Source organism: Lissotriton helveticus, chromosome 3_1 (assembly GCF_964261635.1).
Source record: "Lissotriton helveticus chromosome 3_1, aLisHel1.1, whole genome shotgun sequence".
Taxonomy (NCBI): Eukaryota; Metazoa; Chordata; class Amphibia; order Caudata; family Salamandridae; genus Lissotriton; species Lissotriton helveticus.
The window spans coordinates 124980501-125000358 of NC_136061.1; the positions used below are offsets into that span (position 1 = coordinate 124980501).

The 19858-nt window shown below is 47.0% G+C and overlaps 1 protein-coding gene across 3 annotated transcripts in view; it reads left to right on the plus strand.

The window, feature by feature from the left end:
* Nucleotides 1-9369: 9369 nt before the first annotated feature.
* IFT22 (intraflagellar transport 22) overlaps nt 9370-19858 on the plus strand; it is a 245641-nt gene continuing 235152 nt past the window's right edge. The window contains exons 1-2 of one of the 3 annotated variants that reach the window (XM_078679352.1): nt 9370-9579; nt 16586-16655. In XM_078679352.1, coding sequence (XP_078535478.1) covers nt 16617-16655 — 39 coding nt within the window. In that variant the 5' untranslated portion in view covers nt 9370-9579; nt 16586-16616. Of the gene's footprint in view, nt 9580-16581; nt 16656-19858 lie in introns of all 3 variants that reach the window. The other 2 variants (XM_078679351.1, XM_078679355.1) reach the window with 2 other exon arrangements.

Here is a 19858-nt window from a genome sequence, read left to right on the forward strand (position 1 = left end):
CAGGGGGGGAGGACTGTAAGATTTTAGCGATAGGTTTTAATGTCTACAAATGTCATTTTTATATTCAGTGACTTTGATTGTATTAATATTGGGATTCATATGCTAATTTAATTGTTTTTTTAAAGGAAAAAATATATATTGTATGTTTGTGCTTTTATGGTGATTTTTAATCATTGAATAAAGAATCCTGAACTGAACTGAACTATCAATCTATATCTCTGCTTCACATCACAGGAGCCCCTCCAAGGTGCCCTTCTATGGAAAGGGGCATGGGCCCATTTTCCTTGCTAGTATTAGAAGCCATAGTGCACACAGGACAAGGCCCAAGCAACATGGGTGGTGGTGGGATGCTAGATTTCTTTTTTTATATAACAGAGGGGCAGAAAGCCTGCTTTGGGCATCAGGCCTTGGTGTGCTGGACTTGAGAAATTGGCAGAGTAGACCTGTGGGTATTGGTGCCACAGCTGCAGAATTAGCTACAGAAAACACCCCTAAAATGAACTAATAATCCCTGCCCCATCAATCAGCCATGCCCTTCACACTCCACCAGTTCATGCCATAAAGTTGTGTGTGTGTGGGGGGGAGGCGACTACAAAACTTTTTACCTAGGGGGGGTTCCGTTCAAAATAGTTTGAACACCTGTGCCTTAAGCAGTCAAGACACCTTGAGACCAAAATGCTACTGGGCGGGACAACCACAAAAAATAGTAAGAAAAACATCAAATCAGAAGCAGTGAAGTTCCACAGACAACAAAGCCATCCAATCATAGCCAAGGGGGTTGACCCAAGCCCACTGTGTGTGTAACATATACTGGAAACAAAGCTGTCTGTGGCCGAGGCCTAAAAACATGCGGCTTGTCCGAATGTGCAAGACAGCGAAAGACACCTGACCTCCCATGAGGGACCCCCAGGCCAGTACTGTTTGTATTATATATCTGTGGGCATCATAACAGAATGTTTTAGTATTTGTCAAACAAAGAGCGTCACTGCACCTTTCAATCCCACCTGCAAAATGACGGCACTGTACACTGGAAATCAATAAATCGCCACACAAAAAAACACTTTCAAGCTGCTTAATCTCCAAACATAGTTAAAAAGTTCAGTTCGGATTTAGCCGGAAGAAAAAAGATTTTGTCACAGACTGAGTGTTTTTGCTTAATATGAATGGAATGCAAATGTCGAGATTGCCATGGGGTGCACGTTTGAACCTTAGCTGCAGCCAGCTGCATGCTCAATGGCATGTTTGTGTGTGAGAGGCCAAGGGAAGGCAGCCAAGAACATCTGGGCCTGGGAGGGGCATACAGCTGCTTCGGTTCCCGCTGTCTGCGAAGGTACTAACTCCATCATATATAGGGGGTTGGCTCACTTGATTGACACTGACAGCGCGGCTAATGAGCAGCGTCCATTGGCCTGGGTCAACTGGTCATTTTGGGGTGAATATCTCAATCAGAGGAGTCAATGCCGGCTTTCTACCGTGAATAGGAAGGCACAGAGACACACGCAGGGGCTGTCTTTGGACGCGTCCTCTCAGTAATCTTTTATCTAGATGCAAATGTGGTTTCGATTTTTCTGAGGAGCATCTCGGACAGGCGAGCATTCTCGGAGGGCACAATCGGACCGCTGTTTTGCTCCGGGTGCGACCCCTCCTTTTCAGGGGCCTCTTTTTAGCGCTGCTGAATTTTCACTGCAGCCCAATGCTAGAGCTGCATCTTGGCATCTTAATGAACATTTTGCCAACAACAATTTGTCATTCTTATGAGGTAATCAGACACCGCAAACAATACCATGCCTGTTTAAAAACATAGCTTTATTTGTGCAGGCCAATAACAAACGAGGCATTTTCAGCAAAAAAAAAGTCACAATGATGTAGATGGCCGGGCACAGAGCGTCGCAAATGTGAAACTTGTTGGTAGTTTTTTAGAAGAGAAAAAAACCGGGGTGCTAGGTTACCAGATATGAGGCTCGCCAGAAATGGTATTTTCCAGGGTCAATAACATCATGTGGGCTTCTTGTCTCTGGTTTTCTGGTAGCACAAGTACCTGTTTAGAAATACAAAATAAACATTTCCTGGGACACATTACGCGGCAGGCCGAGTATGTAGCGCCACCTAGTGGTGGCTGACTTTATTTCTTCATAATAAATACATCACAAAAGCGAAGCCAACACTATTGTGCAATGGCAGCGCTGGACCCTAAAACGAGCATGGTCGGGGCAAACAGCCCCGGCTGCCACCCCCTCCTCACTACACCCACCTACTCTCTCCCGACCCCCTACCCCTAGGGTGACCTACTGGCATTGGTGCAAATTCAGGACGGTGAGTGTAAAAATTCAGGACAAAGGGTCAAAATTCAGGACACAAATTCAGGACAGGAGGTCAAAATTCAGGACAAAACTTCAGGACAATAGATAAGTTTTACAGACACATCAGAGGTCGCGCAATAGTATATAATTAAGCCCAGCCATTTCCAAACATATTCAACCATTTGCAAACCTATCCATCATGTATCCTTCCATCTATCATTTCACTCATCCATCCCTTCATCCATCCTTGCACTCATCAATCCATTATCCATCCATCCACCCTTTCACCCTATCCATCTGTACACTTATCCATCCACTCTTCATCCCATCCATCCATTCACTCATCCATCCAGCCATTTACCCTTTCACCAATCCAGCCATCCTTTCACTTACTAATCCTTCCACCCATCCACTATTTTAGTCATCCATCCATCCTCCCTTTCTCTCTCCATCAACCCTTTCACTTAGCCATCCTTCCTTCCATCCATCCATCCACCCACCCATCCATCTACTCATCCACTCATGAATCCATCCATTGACCCTATCACTCATCCATCTATCATTTCACTCCTTCACACATATCTATTCATCCTTTTGTCCATCTACCCTCCCTTTCACTCACTCATCCATCCTTACATTCACCCTTTCACTCATACGTACATTCATTCACCCTTGCACTTATCTATCAATCCATCAATCATTTCACTCATCCACCCACCCATCCATCATCCACCCAACCATCCACCCACCCACTCATCCATCCTTTCACCCACCCACCCACCATCCAATCCACTCATCCATCCTTTCACCCACCCGCCATCCACCCACCCACCCACTCATCATCCACCCATCCATCCTTTCACCCACTCTCCATCCATCCATCCTTTCACCCACCCCCTCATCATCCATCCATCCATCCTTCCCCTCATCATCCATCCTTCCCCTCATCATCCATCCATCCATCCATCCATCCTTTCACCCACCCCCTCATCATCCATCCATCCCCTCATCATCCATCCATCCTTCCCCTCATCATCCATCCATCCTTCCCCTCATCATCCATCCATCCCCTCATCATCCATCCATCCATCCATCCTTCCCCTCATCATCCATCCAGCCTTCCCCTCATCATCCATCCATCCATCCATCCATCCTTTCACCCACCCCCTCATCATCCATCCATCCCCTCATCATCCATCCTTCCCCTCATCATCCATCCTTTCACCCACCCCTCATCATCCATCCATCCACCCTTCTCCTCATCATCCTTTCACCCACCCCCCTCATCATCCATCCATCCATCCTTCCCCTCATCATCCATCCATCCATCCTTCCCCTCATCATCCATCCATCCTCCCCCTCATCATCCATCCATCCTTCCCCTCATCATCCATCCTTTCACCCACCTCCTCATCATCCATCCATCCATCCTTTCACCCACCCCCTCATCATCCATCCATCCATCCCCTCATCATCCATCCATCCTTCCCCTCATCATCCATCCTTTCACCCACCCCCTCAACATCCATCCATCCCCTCATCATCCATCCATCCATCCCCTCATCATTCATCCATCGTTCCCCTCATCATCCATCCTTTCACCCACCCCCTCATCATCCATCCATCCACCCTTCTCCTCATCGTCCATCCTTTCACCCACCCTCTCATCATCCATCCATCCATCCTTCCCCTCATCATCCTTCCCCTCATCATCCATCCATCCTCCCCCTCATCATCCATCCATCCATTCATCCACCCCCTCATCATCCATCCATCCATCCTTCCCCTCATCATCCATCCTTTCACCCACCCCCTCATCATCCATCCTTTCACCCACCCCCTCATCATCCATCCATCCTCCCCTCATCATCCATCCATCCATCCTTCCCCTCATCATCCATCCTTCCTTTCACCCACCCACCCGTCCATCCATCCTTCCCCTCCATCCATCCCCTCATCCATCCATCCTTCCCCTCATCCATCCATCCTTCCTTCCACTCATCCATCCATCCTTCCCCTCATCCATCCATCCTTCCCCTCATCCATCCATCCTTCCCCTTATCCATCCTTCCTCTTATCCATCCTTCCTTTCATCCATCATCCATCCTTCCCCTCACCCATCTATCCATCCATCCTTCCCCTCCATCCATCCATCCATCATTCCCCTCATCCATCCTTCCCCTCATCCATTCATCCTTCCTTCCCCTCATCCATCCATCATTCCCCTCATCCATCCTTCCCCTCATCCTTCCATTCTTCCTTCCCCTCATCCATCCATCCTTCCTCTCCATCCATCCATCCATCCTTCCCCTCATTCATCCATCCTTCCCCTCATCTATCCTTCCTTTCATCCATCCATCCATCCTTCCCCTCATCCATCCATCCTTCCACTCATCCATCCATCCATCCTTCCCCTCCATCCATCCATCCATCCTTCCCCTCATTCATCCATCCTTCCCCTCCTCTATCCTTCCTTTCATCCATCCATCCATCCTTCCCCTCATCCATCCTTCCACTCATCCATCCATCCTTCCCCTCATCCATCTTTCCCCTCATCCATCATCCAGCTTCCCTTCCACCCATACATCCAGCTATTTACATTTTCTCTCATCCATCCTTCCCCTCACTCATCAATCCATCCATCCTCTCTCATTATCCATTTATTCAATCTTTCATTCATCCATTCACCCTTTCACTAATTCATCCAGCCAGCCACCCATCCCTTCACTTACTTACTTGCCCACCTTTCCATATTAATTTTGAGCTGAGCCCTTTTGAGAAGAGGCCCATCAGGAACTTCACCCTCGCTGCAGGAGCCGTTTCAGGACTGGGACAGAACAGAAGCCACCGAGGGCAGAGACAGGATCTACCACAGGGGGGGACAGGAGCCATCACAGGCAGGGGTGGGGGAGGGGGACAGGATCCACCACAGTGGGGGGACAGAAGCATTCACAGGGGGGGGACAGGAGTCATTACAGGCGGAGGGGGGACAGGAGCCATCACAGGAGGGGGAACAGGATCCACCAGGGTGGACACAGGGGTGGGCATGCAGTATTCTAGTATCATCTTGGGCTCCTCGCCCCCTCCTGCACAAGACAAGGAAGACAGGCTCTCTGTCCAAAATGCCATCCCCCACTGTGAGGTACAGTACTTACAGGAGATACTCTAAGAGAACTGGTTTAACTGATTGTCCTCCATACTTTGTTCATCAGTGTGGATGCGATTGTGCCATTTCTTAATTTTATTACATTATAGACTGCATGTTTGAAGAACAGAGATTTGCTTACAATTTAGTGACAGTAATTAAGGTCTTTGACAGAGAACCACGTGCTGCCTCTGTGTAATCTGGCCGAGTCTAGGATGTTTGGGGCCCTGGGTAGAAATGGAATGTGTGAGGCCCCCTCTAAATTGCAGAGACATGACGCATTCAGGTCTGTTTGCATCTGAATAGATGCCCTGCTCCTGAAGCTGCAGCCCCCCTCTGTCACCTTCAAGCACCTCTTAACAGCTCATCAAGGGCTGAAGTCAAGGGCTGAAGGTGTGAGGGGTTGCCATCCCGCTGTGCCTCTCCAATGCTGAGGGGTATCTGAGCTTTGGAAACAGCATCGGTGTCAAGAAGGGAGGTGGGTGGAAGCTGTGCCTGGTTAAAATGACGGACAAATGGCGTCCGTTAAAGAACCCTTCACGGACAACGGACAGACGGCCAAAATTACGGACTGTCCGTGAAATTTACGGACGGTTGGTCACCCTACCTACCCCCCGCCCCCTGTGACGGCCTAGCTGGACATTTTGTTCGAAGATATATACATAAATGTTCAATATGTTGTTATTGTGACTAATTAGTTTGTCTTTACATATACCCACCCAAACTGTGTAACTCTTCTAATGTACTACACGTAACGTATGTACAGCTCTTCTGGAAGAAGGGCTGAATGAATACATATTTTTAAAATCAATAGAAGCTTTGTTTTAACTTGAGCGAGAAAGGGTACACTGAAACATAACTTGAAATGTCCGTAAACTTTGGGAATCTTTCTGACTACTCAACTACATGGTACAAAAGGGGGTGGTGATGGACGGAGCATCTGAACCAATCAAACACTGACACCCAGTCAACAGATCTGGTTTTAATCCATCACCGTTCTTTAGCCCACTCTGCCACCCCAGTTCAGACATGGCCATATGCAAATCAGTCTGACCCTGTGCCTCATGGGAACAGTCCAGCCCGAACTGCCAATTCATGCCTTCCTAGGACGGGAAACAAGCTTCCTAAGACCGGTTTCTGGCATTTCAGCTGTCTTCAGCCAGGGTTGCTTGAATCCAGTGGCAAAGTGAGCAAGGGACTCATGTCTGAGCATACCCTGCCAACTTATGGCGAACAAAGCGGTACAAAAGGGGGTGGTGATGGACGGAGCATCTGAACCAAACAAACACTCACACCCAGTCAGCAGATCTGGGTTTAATCCATCACCGTTCTTTAGCCCACTCTGCCACCCCAGTTCAGACATGGCCATATGCAAATCACTCTGACCCTGTGCCTCATGGGAACAGTCCAGCCCGAACTGCCAAGCCATGCCTTCCCTGGACCGGAAACAAGCTTCCTAGGACCGGTTTCTGGCATTTCAGCCGTCTCCAGCCAGGCTTGCTTGAATCCAGTGGCAAAGTGAGCAAGGCACTCACGTCTGGATATACCCTGCCAACTTATGGAGAACAAAGCGGTACAAAAGGGGGTGGTGATGGACGGAGCATCTGAACCAATCAAACACTCACACCCAGTCAACAGATCTGAGTTTAATCCATCACCGTTCTTTAGCCCACTCTGCCACCTCAGTCTCTGATTATATGAAGTAATGCTATGTGGCCTCTGACCTGGACATCATGAAAATAATTGATACAAAAAGAACAATTGATGGACAGTATGCTGAACAATGTCAAACATTCTCCCCAGTACAGAGATCTGGGCCTAAATCCATCGCTTTTTTTGCTCCCCATGCCATTCCAGTTTCAACCCAGCCATATGCAAATCAGTCTTGACCCTGTTCCCCATGGCAACAGTCCAGCCTGAACTGCCAGGCCAGACCCTCCCTGGACCAGAAACAAGCATCCTGGGACCGTTTTGGGTTTTAACCCCTCATTAGCCAGGCACCTTTGATATGCAAAGCAGTCTTGACCCTGTTCCCCATGGGAACAGTCCAGCCTGAGCTGCCAGGCCAAGCCCTCCCTGGCCTGGCAGCTCAATAGGTTAATGGCCGCTGGAGGAAATGACCCCAGGGCAACTCCATCAGCCCCCCTCTCCCACTGACACAGCACCGACACAATGTGCCATTAGGCAGGCTCAGGCTCCCCACCGCTTGCGGGCCCCACTTATACAACATATACCAACATGGCTTTAGACCACGCTTCTCCACAGAGTCTGACCTGATCATGGCCGCAGAGAAGATTCGCAGGCAATTGGATGGGGGGTAGGGGGAGAGCCGACCTTATCCTACTTGACCTATCAGCAACATTTGACACCGTTAACCATGCAGCGCTAGTGTGGCGGCTGACGTCAATAGCAATTAAAGAGATGGCTCTTACCCTACTCTCCGCCTTCCAAGCATCCAGTGAGCAGAGGGTGTACTAGGACAATTTTAAATCAGAGAAATGTTGCCTCCCGTGTAGGGTTCTACAAGGCTCAGCATTATCACTGACCTTGTTCAATATTTATGTCACCCCTCTGGCCAACTTAATCAGAGAGCATGGTTGTACGTTAATCTCATACGCTGAAGACACCCAGAGAGTTATATCTATCTCACGGTGGGTTGAAGTCACAGCCGTTCGTTTCCATAAATGCTTGAAGTGTATCATGGGCTGGATGAATTAAAATTTCCTAGGGCTTAACACTGATAAAACAGAGGTCATGGAGTTTGGGAAGGGTCCACCTTTATGGAATCAATTATGGTGGCCAATCGAGGCAGGCACCATCCCCCCTCCGTCTACCAAGGCGAGAAATCTGGGAGTGATATTCGACAACCAGTTAAACTTTTCAGGACAGATCAATCACCTGATTTCCTCTTGCTTTTTTCTATTGAAGATCCTATGTAAGATCTTGCCTTTTATCCATCAGGATCTTAGGAAAACAGTAATAGGTGCATTAATCCTCTCAAAAATAGACTACAGCAACGCACTATTCTTGGGCATTGACAAGTATCAGCTGGCTAAATTGCAGTCAGTGCAGAATGCCGCAGCTCGACTACTACTTAACATCTTGAAATATCACTCCATTTTTGCCAGCATCAGGCTGCTCCATTGGCTTCCGATCCAACAAGGTGTGGAATTTTAGGCACTCTGCTTAGTACACAAGGCAGTGTATGGCGGGGGAGCCATGGATATGCAGAAACTATTTCTTTGGTACTCCTCACAACCAGGGCCGGACTGGTGAGGTCCGGGCACCGGTGTTGTGTTCTCATGTCATCTCGTGCTTGCCTGCTTCGCGCTGACATGTTTCGCACTGGCATTCACGTGCATGTATTTACCTACAAATGTATCTCGTGACATGTATTATTTCAAATATGTATTCCTCGCTACACTGTGCGGTTTATAACGTACTACACTATGTTTGCCAATGAATGTATATCAGTTACCGCTGTTACACGGAGCCATCGGATGTGTGCCGGGGATTGTCTCCTATATTGGAATAAACTTACTTATCAAACCAATTGTATTCCTGGATAATGATTTAACAACCGGGCAATCCCCCGGTCGGCTGGAGGGGGGTGGGGGCCGGTTTTCGAAAAAGGGGGCCGGTTTTGTGGCTGGGGGCCGGTTTTCAGTCCAACCGTCACAGCCTGTGACGGTCGGACTGAAAATCGGCCCCCAGCCACAACAGCGTCACTCACTTCGTTGGGATCAGTTCCGAAGCAGGCCTGCCCCGAATACTAGTGCCAGCAAGCCTGATTGATTGGTCCGGTGTGCACACATCGCTGAATGTGCAACCTAACAAAACAAATGACGGAGGAGGAGGTGCCTGTGCGCAGCCCCTGTCTCCTCCTCTGCGTCTGCGCGCCTCAATCTCCAGGGTTCAGCTGGTTGGTGTAATTAATTCCCGACCCGCATGCGCATTAGGTAATTAACTGCCCGTGACCGTGACTGCCACAGGAGTGACGAGAGCCAAGGAGCAGAGGTGCGCACGGACGTCGTCGATACTTAGTTGAAGGCAGGGGGCCATCATTTTATTCTACTGCCGCCTAGCCCGACCCCCGTGTCTGCCACCAACAGCTGTCAGCAGGCCTGCCCTGAGGTGAGTCCGTTGTTCCTGCAGTCACACAGCACACAAGGACACGGAAATATAGGGCTGGCTAAAAAGATAGATTGTCAGACAAAGTGATAGAGACTGCTCAAAATGTGACTGCAGGAACGCAAGAGTAACCTTCAGACACTCGACAATGGATATAATTAAAGGGACTGAAATGTCAACGTTTATTTCATTTCTGTCCGGTTTTCGGAGAAATTCCTTCTATTTGGTGCCAATAAACAGGTATCCATAACACATTAACCAATCGACACAAAGGCATCCAGAAACCCATAGAAACAGATACAAACATGTATGCACAAAACCCAATAACAGGCACTCTATACAGGTGACACACACGTAAGCATGAAAGAAAGGATGGTAATGAGTGGGAGGGAAAATTCTTACAGGCAGCAAGGCCAGCACCGCTAGACATCAATGTACAGAGGACAGCAATCATACACACAACAATGAACACAAAAGAACAGACAGGTCCTTTCAAACAGAGACCAGCAGGCATCTAAAAGAGGGCAAGGTATACCTTTACATAGGGGTCAACACACCTGCACCACTGCAAACACACTTACAAGTATTAATGCACATATAGACCAGACCTGCAATTACAGATAATACACACGGGTATATGGACAGAGAGATAGGCGGAGTCCCGGCCCGATAGGTTATAACTTATCAGCCAGGTACATAGTCACGTCGCGCTGCTTGCTTCTTTTATTTAGAAATGCAAATGCAAATAGGATCAGGTTCGCACTCGCAGAGTGATATTGCTTATGCTAATTTTTCACAGTTATAAGCAAGAGGCCACCAGAACATAAAGTTACTGCCACGAATGGCCGTCTTCCTCCAGATTGTAAAGGACGTAGGTCATAGCTGCCAAGGTTTCAGATTGCCATGTGTGACATTTTTATAATTTTACTGTAATTATGAGTGACATTTCAACGACTATGAGTGACTCTTTCTCGCAAGCAAATCCAGCAATGAAGAGGTGGGAAACCTATACTTATTAAAAATTACACCCACTTGAGAACAACACTCGATCTTAAAAAACTTGGAAGTAAGTGCTCAGGGTTACCTGGGTTAGGCAAAACATGAATCAATATACTTTAAAAACACGTAACTGTGAGTTTCCTTTCAGAGTTTCAAAACCTATTTAAATGATTTAATGTAGCAGATATTCTTGGAAATAGATTTTTGGGGTAGGCAAAAAATGAATTAATATACTTAAGACTACTGCACTTTCAGAAGTTCAGCTCTACCAGGGCATGATGAAAACGCACGGATTTGTGGCTATTAAGCAAAACAGACGAGACTGAGGCATGGGTAAGGAGAGCCAGTAAGCTGGTATCGCAGCCATTTGATGGCACAACATTGGTTGCCAGTGGAGAGGGAAGAGTTGTTTGTGTACTTACCAGAGATGAACAGGTCAATTGCGACCAGGGGTTGTTGTCTGGGTTATCTGCCAGGCTAGTTCCTTGATACCTTGCAAGTGGTGGAAAGCGCTATATAACTACGAACCCTTTTTCAACTCAATTTAAGCCCCATGCTGGAATGTTCAGGTGAGGATGGGCGGGGGGGGGGCTTGAGATGGTTTTTTCCTTGACAGCCAGCCTCACTGTAATGCCCACACCTCGTGGGGAGGGTAGGTGTGTATGGCAGACTGTGGCTCAGCACCCCCAATCCTTTGGAGGGGGGGGGCACTTCCGTGTATTTCCTCTTCGGAGGAGCTGTGCCACGGATCGCCTGCCTCTGCTAATGCAATAATTGAATTACCAGCCTATACACACGTAAAGGAATTACACTGCATTAGGTGCCACAGAAAGAGTTTGAAGAGCAACGCTGTTAGCACAAGCACCACTTTAAATATCGGGTGTTCCCGCCGAGCCCAAAAGAAATGACGTTATTCCTGTCCTACATTAAACATAATGAAATCAGAGCTCCCGTGACCAGACCTCCGTTTTGAACACAAGTCAGTGACCACCAGGAAGTTCATACCGGCGTCTCCTTACCTTGGCTGTAAGTGACACCATGTAAATTCACTGCCCTGAACTCCCCGGGGTCTCGCGCCTCGGAGTCTGGAAGCAGACCTCCTCTATCTGCCGTCTCAGCTCTGCATCAAACAGGGAAGCCGGCTGCAGCAGGGGCCTATGCATTGATGTTGCAGTGATTTGAAGATATTTGCTGCTTCTCGAAAACGAAAGCGCCGATACGCAAGATCACCTCATCCTGCCTCCCTGCTGCGGTGAGAGCGGCGATGTCAGGAGGAAGGAGCAGGAGCTACACAGAACTTAAAGAAGCGCGGGCGGCAGGAAGTCAATTAACGTCACCAGTGGGCACTGCAGTGACGTCAGTTTAATTTCGGCGCCACGTGCCTCTACATCTTGTAACATTGTAGCGGTACTTAACTTTTCAGAGCTGCAACCAAATCTAGCCAGGCCCAGCCCCGTTAGCCTCTGCCTGCTGGGAGCAGTGTGCGCACCGCACTGACAGGTGCTGTAGCTCAATTTATAATGTGCATTTTTATAGCAGCACAGAACGGCGCTATAATGCGTGACAATGCATTTCAGTGCGATGATGCGGATCACCACACTGAAATGCATTAGCGTCACACTCAATGCGTGATACTTGACAGGACTGTAGGTTATCCAATGGGCCAAAGTGGGACTAATTCTGTCCCTTTTTCATCAATTTGCCTATTGGTTTTGTTGATGTCCTGAGACGCTGATAAACAATAAAGACTGTGCACTCCAGCTGCAGTGGGCCCTTAGTTATTTTGTCACAGTATCGCTTCTTTGTTCTTAAAACAAAGAAAGAGCTCTAAGGCACTAGGTGCACCTTAGGTAAAGATGGTGTAGAATTCATCTCCTACACTTCACATTGCATTGAAAAAGAGAGTTAGAAGAGTAGGTACGCCATGTTGAGTCCTAAAGTACGTATTTATTTGGTGTGAGCATACACACAGTTCTCTTGAGTAGCCAACTCAACTGAGTCCACAAGAACGCATGCATACAAATACACCAGCATTCCAATTAGATCGCAAGGACCAACACTGCCACGAGACTTGCAAGACACACTTGACAGATGCGCTCAACACATGATAAGGCACACCATTATATTCACAAAGTCGTTTTTAAGTAACACAATTTCCAGGAGCATCAGATCTTATCAGCTCAGACCATCTTCAGCCCGATAATCCCTGGAGAAACCCCCCCCCCCCCGGAGAAACCCCCTCAGGGATGGAAAACCCAGAGCACAGCCCGACCATGCATCACACACCCGGAAACCAGGCATCTTCAGACAACACAAAAGCACTGGACAGAAAGATATGAGAGGAGGCCAGATGATTGACAGCAGTACATTCATGGTGGAACCAGCAATATCTAGTCTAGGACTTGCAATATCTAGTCTAGGGGAAGATAGGAGCTCAGAGTTTTACAGTATGGGTAATTGTATCACAGTGTCTACCTCTGATTCGAAACGTGCCTCCCTCACTTGCAGAATAGTCCTCACATCTTACTAAATGCAATAATTGGGGCCGAGAGTGACTGAAAGAAGCAAACTTGTTACGTGACTGACTATGTACCTCATAACTTGTAAGTTATAACCTCCCGGCTCGAGAGTTACATACACATAAGTCACTCATGTCACGCTGTTTGCTTCTTTCAATTAGAAATGCAATTAGAGGATAATTTGCACTCGCAGACAAAATCCCACACAAGCTGCCTGTAAGCATTAACAAAACGGAAGCACTGCACTGGCACTGGCACTGCCCGCTGAGAAATGGATCAGGCAATGCTCCCATTGTCTTCTTCGCCGGGCCGCCCTGGTCTTACTCAGCCTGGTGATGTAGTGGTATGGTTCTCTTCTCCGCTCCGGAAAGAGTAACCAGGTCAAGGGTGCCCACAAGTCACATTGCCCCAATTCGGCTATTATTATGAAAGTGCTGCTGTGAAAGACTTAACTAGGGATAAATAAGACGTTTAGACGTTTTTATGGTGTGCAATCTGAGCGCTGCCGCTTGATATTTGTACCCCTTAAAGGGAGGAGTGTGAGCTGGCAGCAGGGGATAGATTCAAGGATGGGCAAACAACCGTATGAAACAAGCTACAATGCTACAACTGGGGCTCCAGGCCTCAGCTCTGGAGGATCCATCCCACAGCAGCATCGCAGTTCAAAGGGACCCTGAACATAGGCAAAACACAAAACAGTCAGTAACCCTCAGATATCGCTCACTCGCACAATACAACCCCTTAATACATCTGTGCCAAACCATCGCCATCAGTATTCACACCTGTCCCATCCCCTGCACTCACCGCGCCAAGCCAGCCTTCTTCATGAGGATCCTTGTAACCAGCATGATTAGGGTGACCAACTGGCATTGGTGCAAATTCAGGACGGTGAGTGTAAGAATTCAGGACAAAGGGTCAAAATTCAGGACAAAAATTCAGGACAGAATGTCAAAATTCAGTACAAATCTTTTGGGCAAAAGGTACGTTTTACATACACATCAGAGGAGGCCCCGCAATAATATATAGGTAAATAGACAACCTACATAAGTTCAAGTCAAAATATGTTTGTATAAGGTTGAGACAATTGTGGATTTCAAAGTTTTTCACGCAACTTTGAGCAAATGTGCAGGTCTTTTGTGGTATTTCATATGTTCATGATCTAGTTACATGGTCACTGTGCTGGGTTTTCTATATGTAGCAATAGTCAATTTGTCAGGGGTAGCCCATGTTTTTCGTATACATATAACAAGTCTAGCATTTTTCGGTTGCATTGTAGATGCTGCTTCTCTTAACTGAATCTTTTTTCTATTTCTTCAGTCCCAGTTATTGTTTGTTACTATACTTTTTGGCCATGCACTCTCCTCAGATCATCACTTTGAATAGCTCCTATTTATTTGCGCTGTATTATTTAGCATTCTCCTTCAACCTTCTCAATAAGTCCTGAACAGTGAATCTCCATGTTGGGATCTTAGTTCTGCCTTGTGCCCGATTTTACCATACCTCTGATCTGGAATGGTACAGCAGGAATTTGGCCTAATATGCAGACTCTTCATATTTAAATAGGAAGTCCTTCGTAATAATGATGTATTCCAGGTAATTAGGAGTGCCATCTATTCACAAATATTAACAGGTTGTTGTACCCTCCAGAGGTGTATCACACTTATTTTATCCATATTCTTTGATGGTTGCACTCTGGACATGAAAAGCATTTGACTTGTGCATGTTACCGTAAACATTTTGAGGGCCACTTATGAATATCAAACAATGCAGTCCAATAACCAGAGTTGACCTCCTTGCGTTGGCTCTCTTTGAGCCTGCTTTGCACCACGCACACACCTTTGTACCATAGTGAAAGGCTGTGAGCATTATGTCTACTGTCTAGCATAGGTTTTGCACTGAAACAACAAGTAATATCCATCCACTACAAAATCCTATGTTTAGGAAAACTTGAAAATATTTACTGAACTGTATTTATGCTGTACTGTAGATCATACATGCATTCTTGGAAAACCTCAAGAAGGCATCAGCTTTTGTCTTAAATCCAGGTCTACCTTTGTTAGTAGGTAGGGCTTTACATCAATACCCATGGGTAGTTGCTTGGGGACTTGCTCCGACATCTCATCTGTGAAACACCCTCTTGACACAAATTAATGCAAAGTGCAATTGAATTTTTAAATGTCTTTATGCTATTTTATATGAAGAAAAAAATTGTTAAATTTAAATTCATGTTTCATGCTCGACATTTCATTTGTTAGTGTTCTCTGTAGGAATGTCTGTGATTTAGGATTGGGTATCCTGGTGCTCTATAGGTAATCATTTACTATGCTTTAAAAGTGAATACAATCTAATATGTAATGAGAAATGTGTTGAAAAATGCTTTGTTTTGGCCTTTCTGTCTCCCAAATTTTCTTGAGGGGGAGAAGTTCAACTCCCCAAACTCCCCCTAGTGGTTGCTCACAGCGCTTGCTCGCTACACACCATGTGGGGGGGGGGGGGGAGTTGGTCTCACTAACCTGATGTTCTTTAAGGTCATCATCTACTGTTTACTGTGCTTTGAAAGTTGATACAATTTGAATATGTAATGAAAAATGTGCTGTAAAATTCACCATTTTGGTCTGTCATTTTTTAAAAATTTCTTGGGGGGAGAACCCCCCCAAACCCCCCTAGTGGCCGTCGGGATCGCTCGCTGCGCTCGCTCGCTACACGCCAGACGGGGGCTGACTCACTACGCGCTGGACAGGGGCTGGTCTGGAAAAATTTCCCAGGGCTGCTTTCAGTTCCCAGTCCGGCCCTGCTCACAAAAGAATCTCAGATCCCCCAACGCAGGGCTCAATCAGGTTCCCAAAATCCAAAAGGCCAGATGGGGAGGGAAAAGCCTATCCCATCAAGCAGCCAAACTCTGGAACAGGCTGCCGACTACTACTACAAAAAGAACAGTTGATGGACAGAATGCAGAACAATGTCATACATTCACCCCAGTACAGAGATCTGGGCCTAAATCCATCGTTTTTTTGCTCACCATGCCATTCCAGTTTGAACCCAGCCATATGCAAATCAGTCTTCACCCTGTGCCTCATGGGAACAGTCCAGCCCGAACTGCCAAGCCAGGTCCTCCCTGGACTGGAAACAAGTATCCTAGGACCGGTTTGGCAGTTTCACCCCTCTTCAGCCAGGATAACTTGATTCCAGTGGCATGGAGAGCACGGGACTCACGTCTGAGCATACCCGTCCCACTCAGGGTGACAAATGCAAAAAGAACAGTTGATGGACAGAATGCAGAACAATGTCATACATTCACCAATGTATAGAGATCTGGACCTAAATCCATCGTTTTTTTGCTCACCGTGCCATTCCAGTTTGAACCCAGCCATATGTAAATCAGTCTTGACCCTGTGCCTCGTGGCATTGATTTGTGTGACTATTAGACAGATGTTCACCTGTTTCACTGGTTTTCTGGACACCAATTTTAGTTTTTGTTTTCTACTAGGTAGCAACCTATGATGATAAACGTGGGCATAACTGATGATATTTAACCAGCAAGCCCCCTTTCGTGGTGCGCAGGTGAGGTGCTACCTTTTTTTCTCAAATTTTTTACTTTGTTATACATTTGTGTGTCATATACACCTGTTAAAGTATGGGGTATTTTTCTTGAACTCAGTGACTGTTAACTCTTAGGTTGGTCTTTTTAACCGTAAAAAGTACGGCGATTATGAGTAGGGACAACCCTCCCAAGTAAGTGAAGGGTTGTTGTAGAGGAAGAAAATAAACTTCCAATCCCACTCATGAAGTAATTAAAAATGTGTTGCCATAACAGATTAGGTCTAATTGTTGGTGTTTATGATTGTGAGTGGGGGGGGGGCGAACTAATCTGTTCTTTCCCCCTTAAACTCCTTAGTGTATGGAACAGTTGTAATTAGAGATACCTTTCACTTTGATCATATTTCCATTTAATTTGATGGTATCCGTTTTTAAAGCTAGTGGACAAACCTTACATGTACCACACCTGAAATGTCCTATTACTGGTGTGAGCCCCACAATACTTCTCTGTATTGGCTGTTTTTTGGGGGGCATGCGTGACCTCACTATCAAGTCTTTCAAGTTTTTGTTTTTTCGCTAGGTGTACAGTGGATTTTGGTAATTGATCCTGTTGTGCCTTGGAAATGTTTTTACAATCCACCTCCTCCATCTCTCATGCAGTATTGTTTTGTAGAGTGATATTTTGTGTATTAGTTTGCTCCAAATTTATGTGTTTGTCTATGTATGCTCTGTTCAGTTTCATGCGTGTGCACTGCTGTACAGTATAGATGAACCAACAATCATTTAATTTTATTGAACTAAGTCATCAAATGAATTATTCTAAAAATTGATCCATAAAAATATAAAATTACGCCTTATTCAGATCCAAAAATAAACAAGCATTTACAATGCAATGGTTTCGCCTTTGGAAAAGTTAGAGCTATTGGCATTGTAAATGACAACATTTGTATTTATGTGTTGGTTTTGAAAACAGATAAATAAATGGCATTGTCATTTACAATGCCAATAGTTAAATCTCTGGCAAATGTGAGACCTATTGTCTGAGCAGGAAGGACTGTGATGAGGAAAGGAGTGACAGAGTAAAAAAAAACTTGTGATAAGTATTCCCAACATTTACAGTTCAGCTTATCTAGTTTCATTTGATCTGAGAACCCAGTGCGAGAAAGTATGTTTTCTGTGTGATAAAAAAAAAGACTGCGAATGCCAAAGGCAGATAGATTTCTCTATTACCCCAGATGCAACCTGTCATAAAGTAGTGTGAGCTGTTGAATGTGACTTTTGTGTGTTCAGCAAAATGTGGGACTATAGACAGGGCATTTTTCATTTTTCCAAATGTGTGCTTTCACAGCCAGTATTCATTGATTGCAGAGACCAGGGTTCAGCGTGCAGTCGCGTTTAAAAAGGTCACTTTACATCGCATCTCGTTTCTTTGAAACACAAGATTTCTTTCTTGGCCTCAAAGTGAAGCTTTGCTTTTCGCGCCAGTGCTTTCAGACGACCCCCAGAGAGCAAACCCAGTCTCAGCCTTTCACGTTTTTACCTGACTGGAGGAGCAGCCCCAGCGCAGATTGGGTGACATCCTGGAAGAAAACCAATGATTTAAGCGTCCTTGCAGGATGTTCCTGCCAACGTGCAGGAGGATAAAAAATTTAAAACTAGGCCTGGTGCAGTGAGAAGAGAGTTTTGAGGATAGTGCCAGGAAAGAACGCTTGCACTGTGACAAGAACGTCAAAGTAACATTTACTAAGGAGAAGCAGATGTGGGTGTGCTCTGGTTAGTATTGTTTCCCAGTTGAGCGTTTAGTCTCTTTTTTTCCGTGCACCCACTCTACCCGCATTCGTCCTTCGGCCAGGGAATGTAAGCATTGAGGAATTCTGCAGGAGTTTCCGCGCTGGTGTTTGTTTCATCTTCCTGCCTTTTGGTGTCACTGGGGTCTGTGCAGACTGAGGGCCCCCTGCCTCCCCTACATGAAGCTGGGCCTCTCAGAGGCCTCTCTGTGAAATGGGACGGAAGGGGCAGTGGGGCAGGAATGCAGAGCAGCCATGGAAACGGGGGGAAGGTGAGGGAAGAATGCAGGCACTGGCCCTTTAAGAGAGGAATGGAGCACTCAGCAGACCCCCCACCGGATGGCGGGAGCAGGGGGCATGGGACGGAGAGGTGGGGAAGAGGTTGGAGGACTCTGCGGTTGTAGGGGAGAGACTATGGAGAGGCAGCAGATGGTGGGGGTGTAGAAAAATGGAGAGGAGAGACCCTGAGATGAGGAAGAGGCTAGAGCTGCAGATGGGGGAGGAAGAGGTGGCTACATTCCGTAAAACGCTTCAACACCTCGTTAGGAGGAGGACGCGATACATGGTTTCACTTACACCACGGAGAGGGAAGCGCCTGCTGCGAAAGCTGGCGCTGGAGAGAATAGGAGGCGGGAGGGGTTGGGGAGGGAGGGACAGAAAGAGGGTGCTGAGCAGGACGGGGTGAATACAGAGAGAGAAGGGGTGAGGAAAGAGCCTGGACTGAGAGCCCCAAAGTCTTCCAGAGATGGAGATAGAGTCCCTATGATTGGGGGGGAAATCGGGAAATGCATTTAGCGGGAGGGGGGCGCGTTAACGGGCACACGGACAGCGGGAGGGGGGGTGACTTCAGAACAGAGAGCGCGCACGCGCTCCGGTGAGACCACTGGATAATCCCTTGTGCTACAAATGGCGCTAAGCCTCTGCCTCGGGGGACCACCAGATGATGCCCTCAATAACCTGACAATTAGGCAGCAAAACTGCTGGGGCCCACAGCCCGTAAACAGTGGCCCCCAGGGAGGTCGCTGTTGAACGGCAGGGACCCCAGTGGAACGGGCTCTGGAGCCGCTGCAGCTTTCATCGAGATCTCGCTGGTGCCTGCGCACCAGACCTGCCTCTAACCTCGGCATTTGTTCAGATTCTTCTGAAATTGCTACTGCATAAACCCTTATTGACATATATTTGGAAAATGACGTGCCTGCATGCATTATCGCAACCCACCTTAGTCAAGCATGTCTGGTGTATCGTTTTCAAGGTAACAACAACAAACAAGTCAGGTCCCGGGCCGGCCAGCCAATCACAGCGCGGCCCGGGGAATGACGTCACGGGGGTGTCCCGGACCGGCAGCCAATGACAGCGCGGCCCAGGACAAAGGGGCGGGACTTAAAAAAAGTCAGAGAAACACCCCCGAATCGCATTTTCAGGGGAAAGCGTGATTGCCAG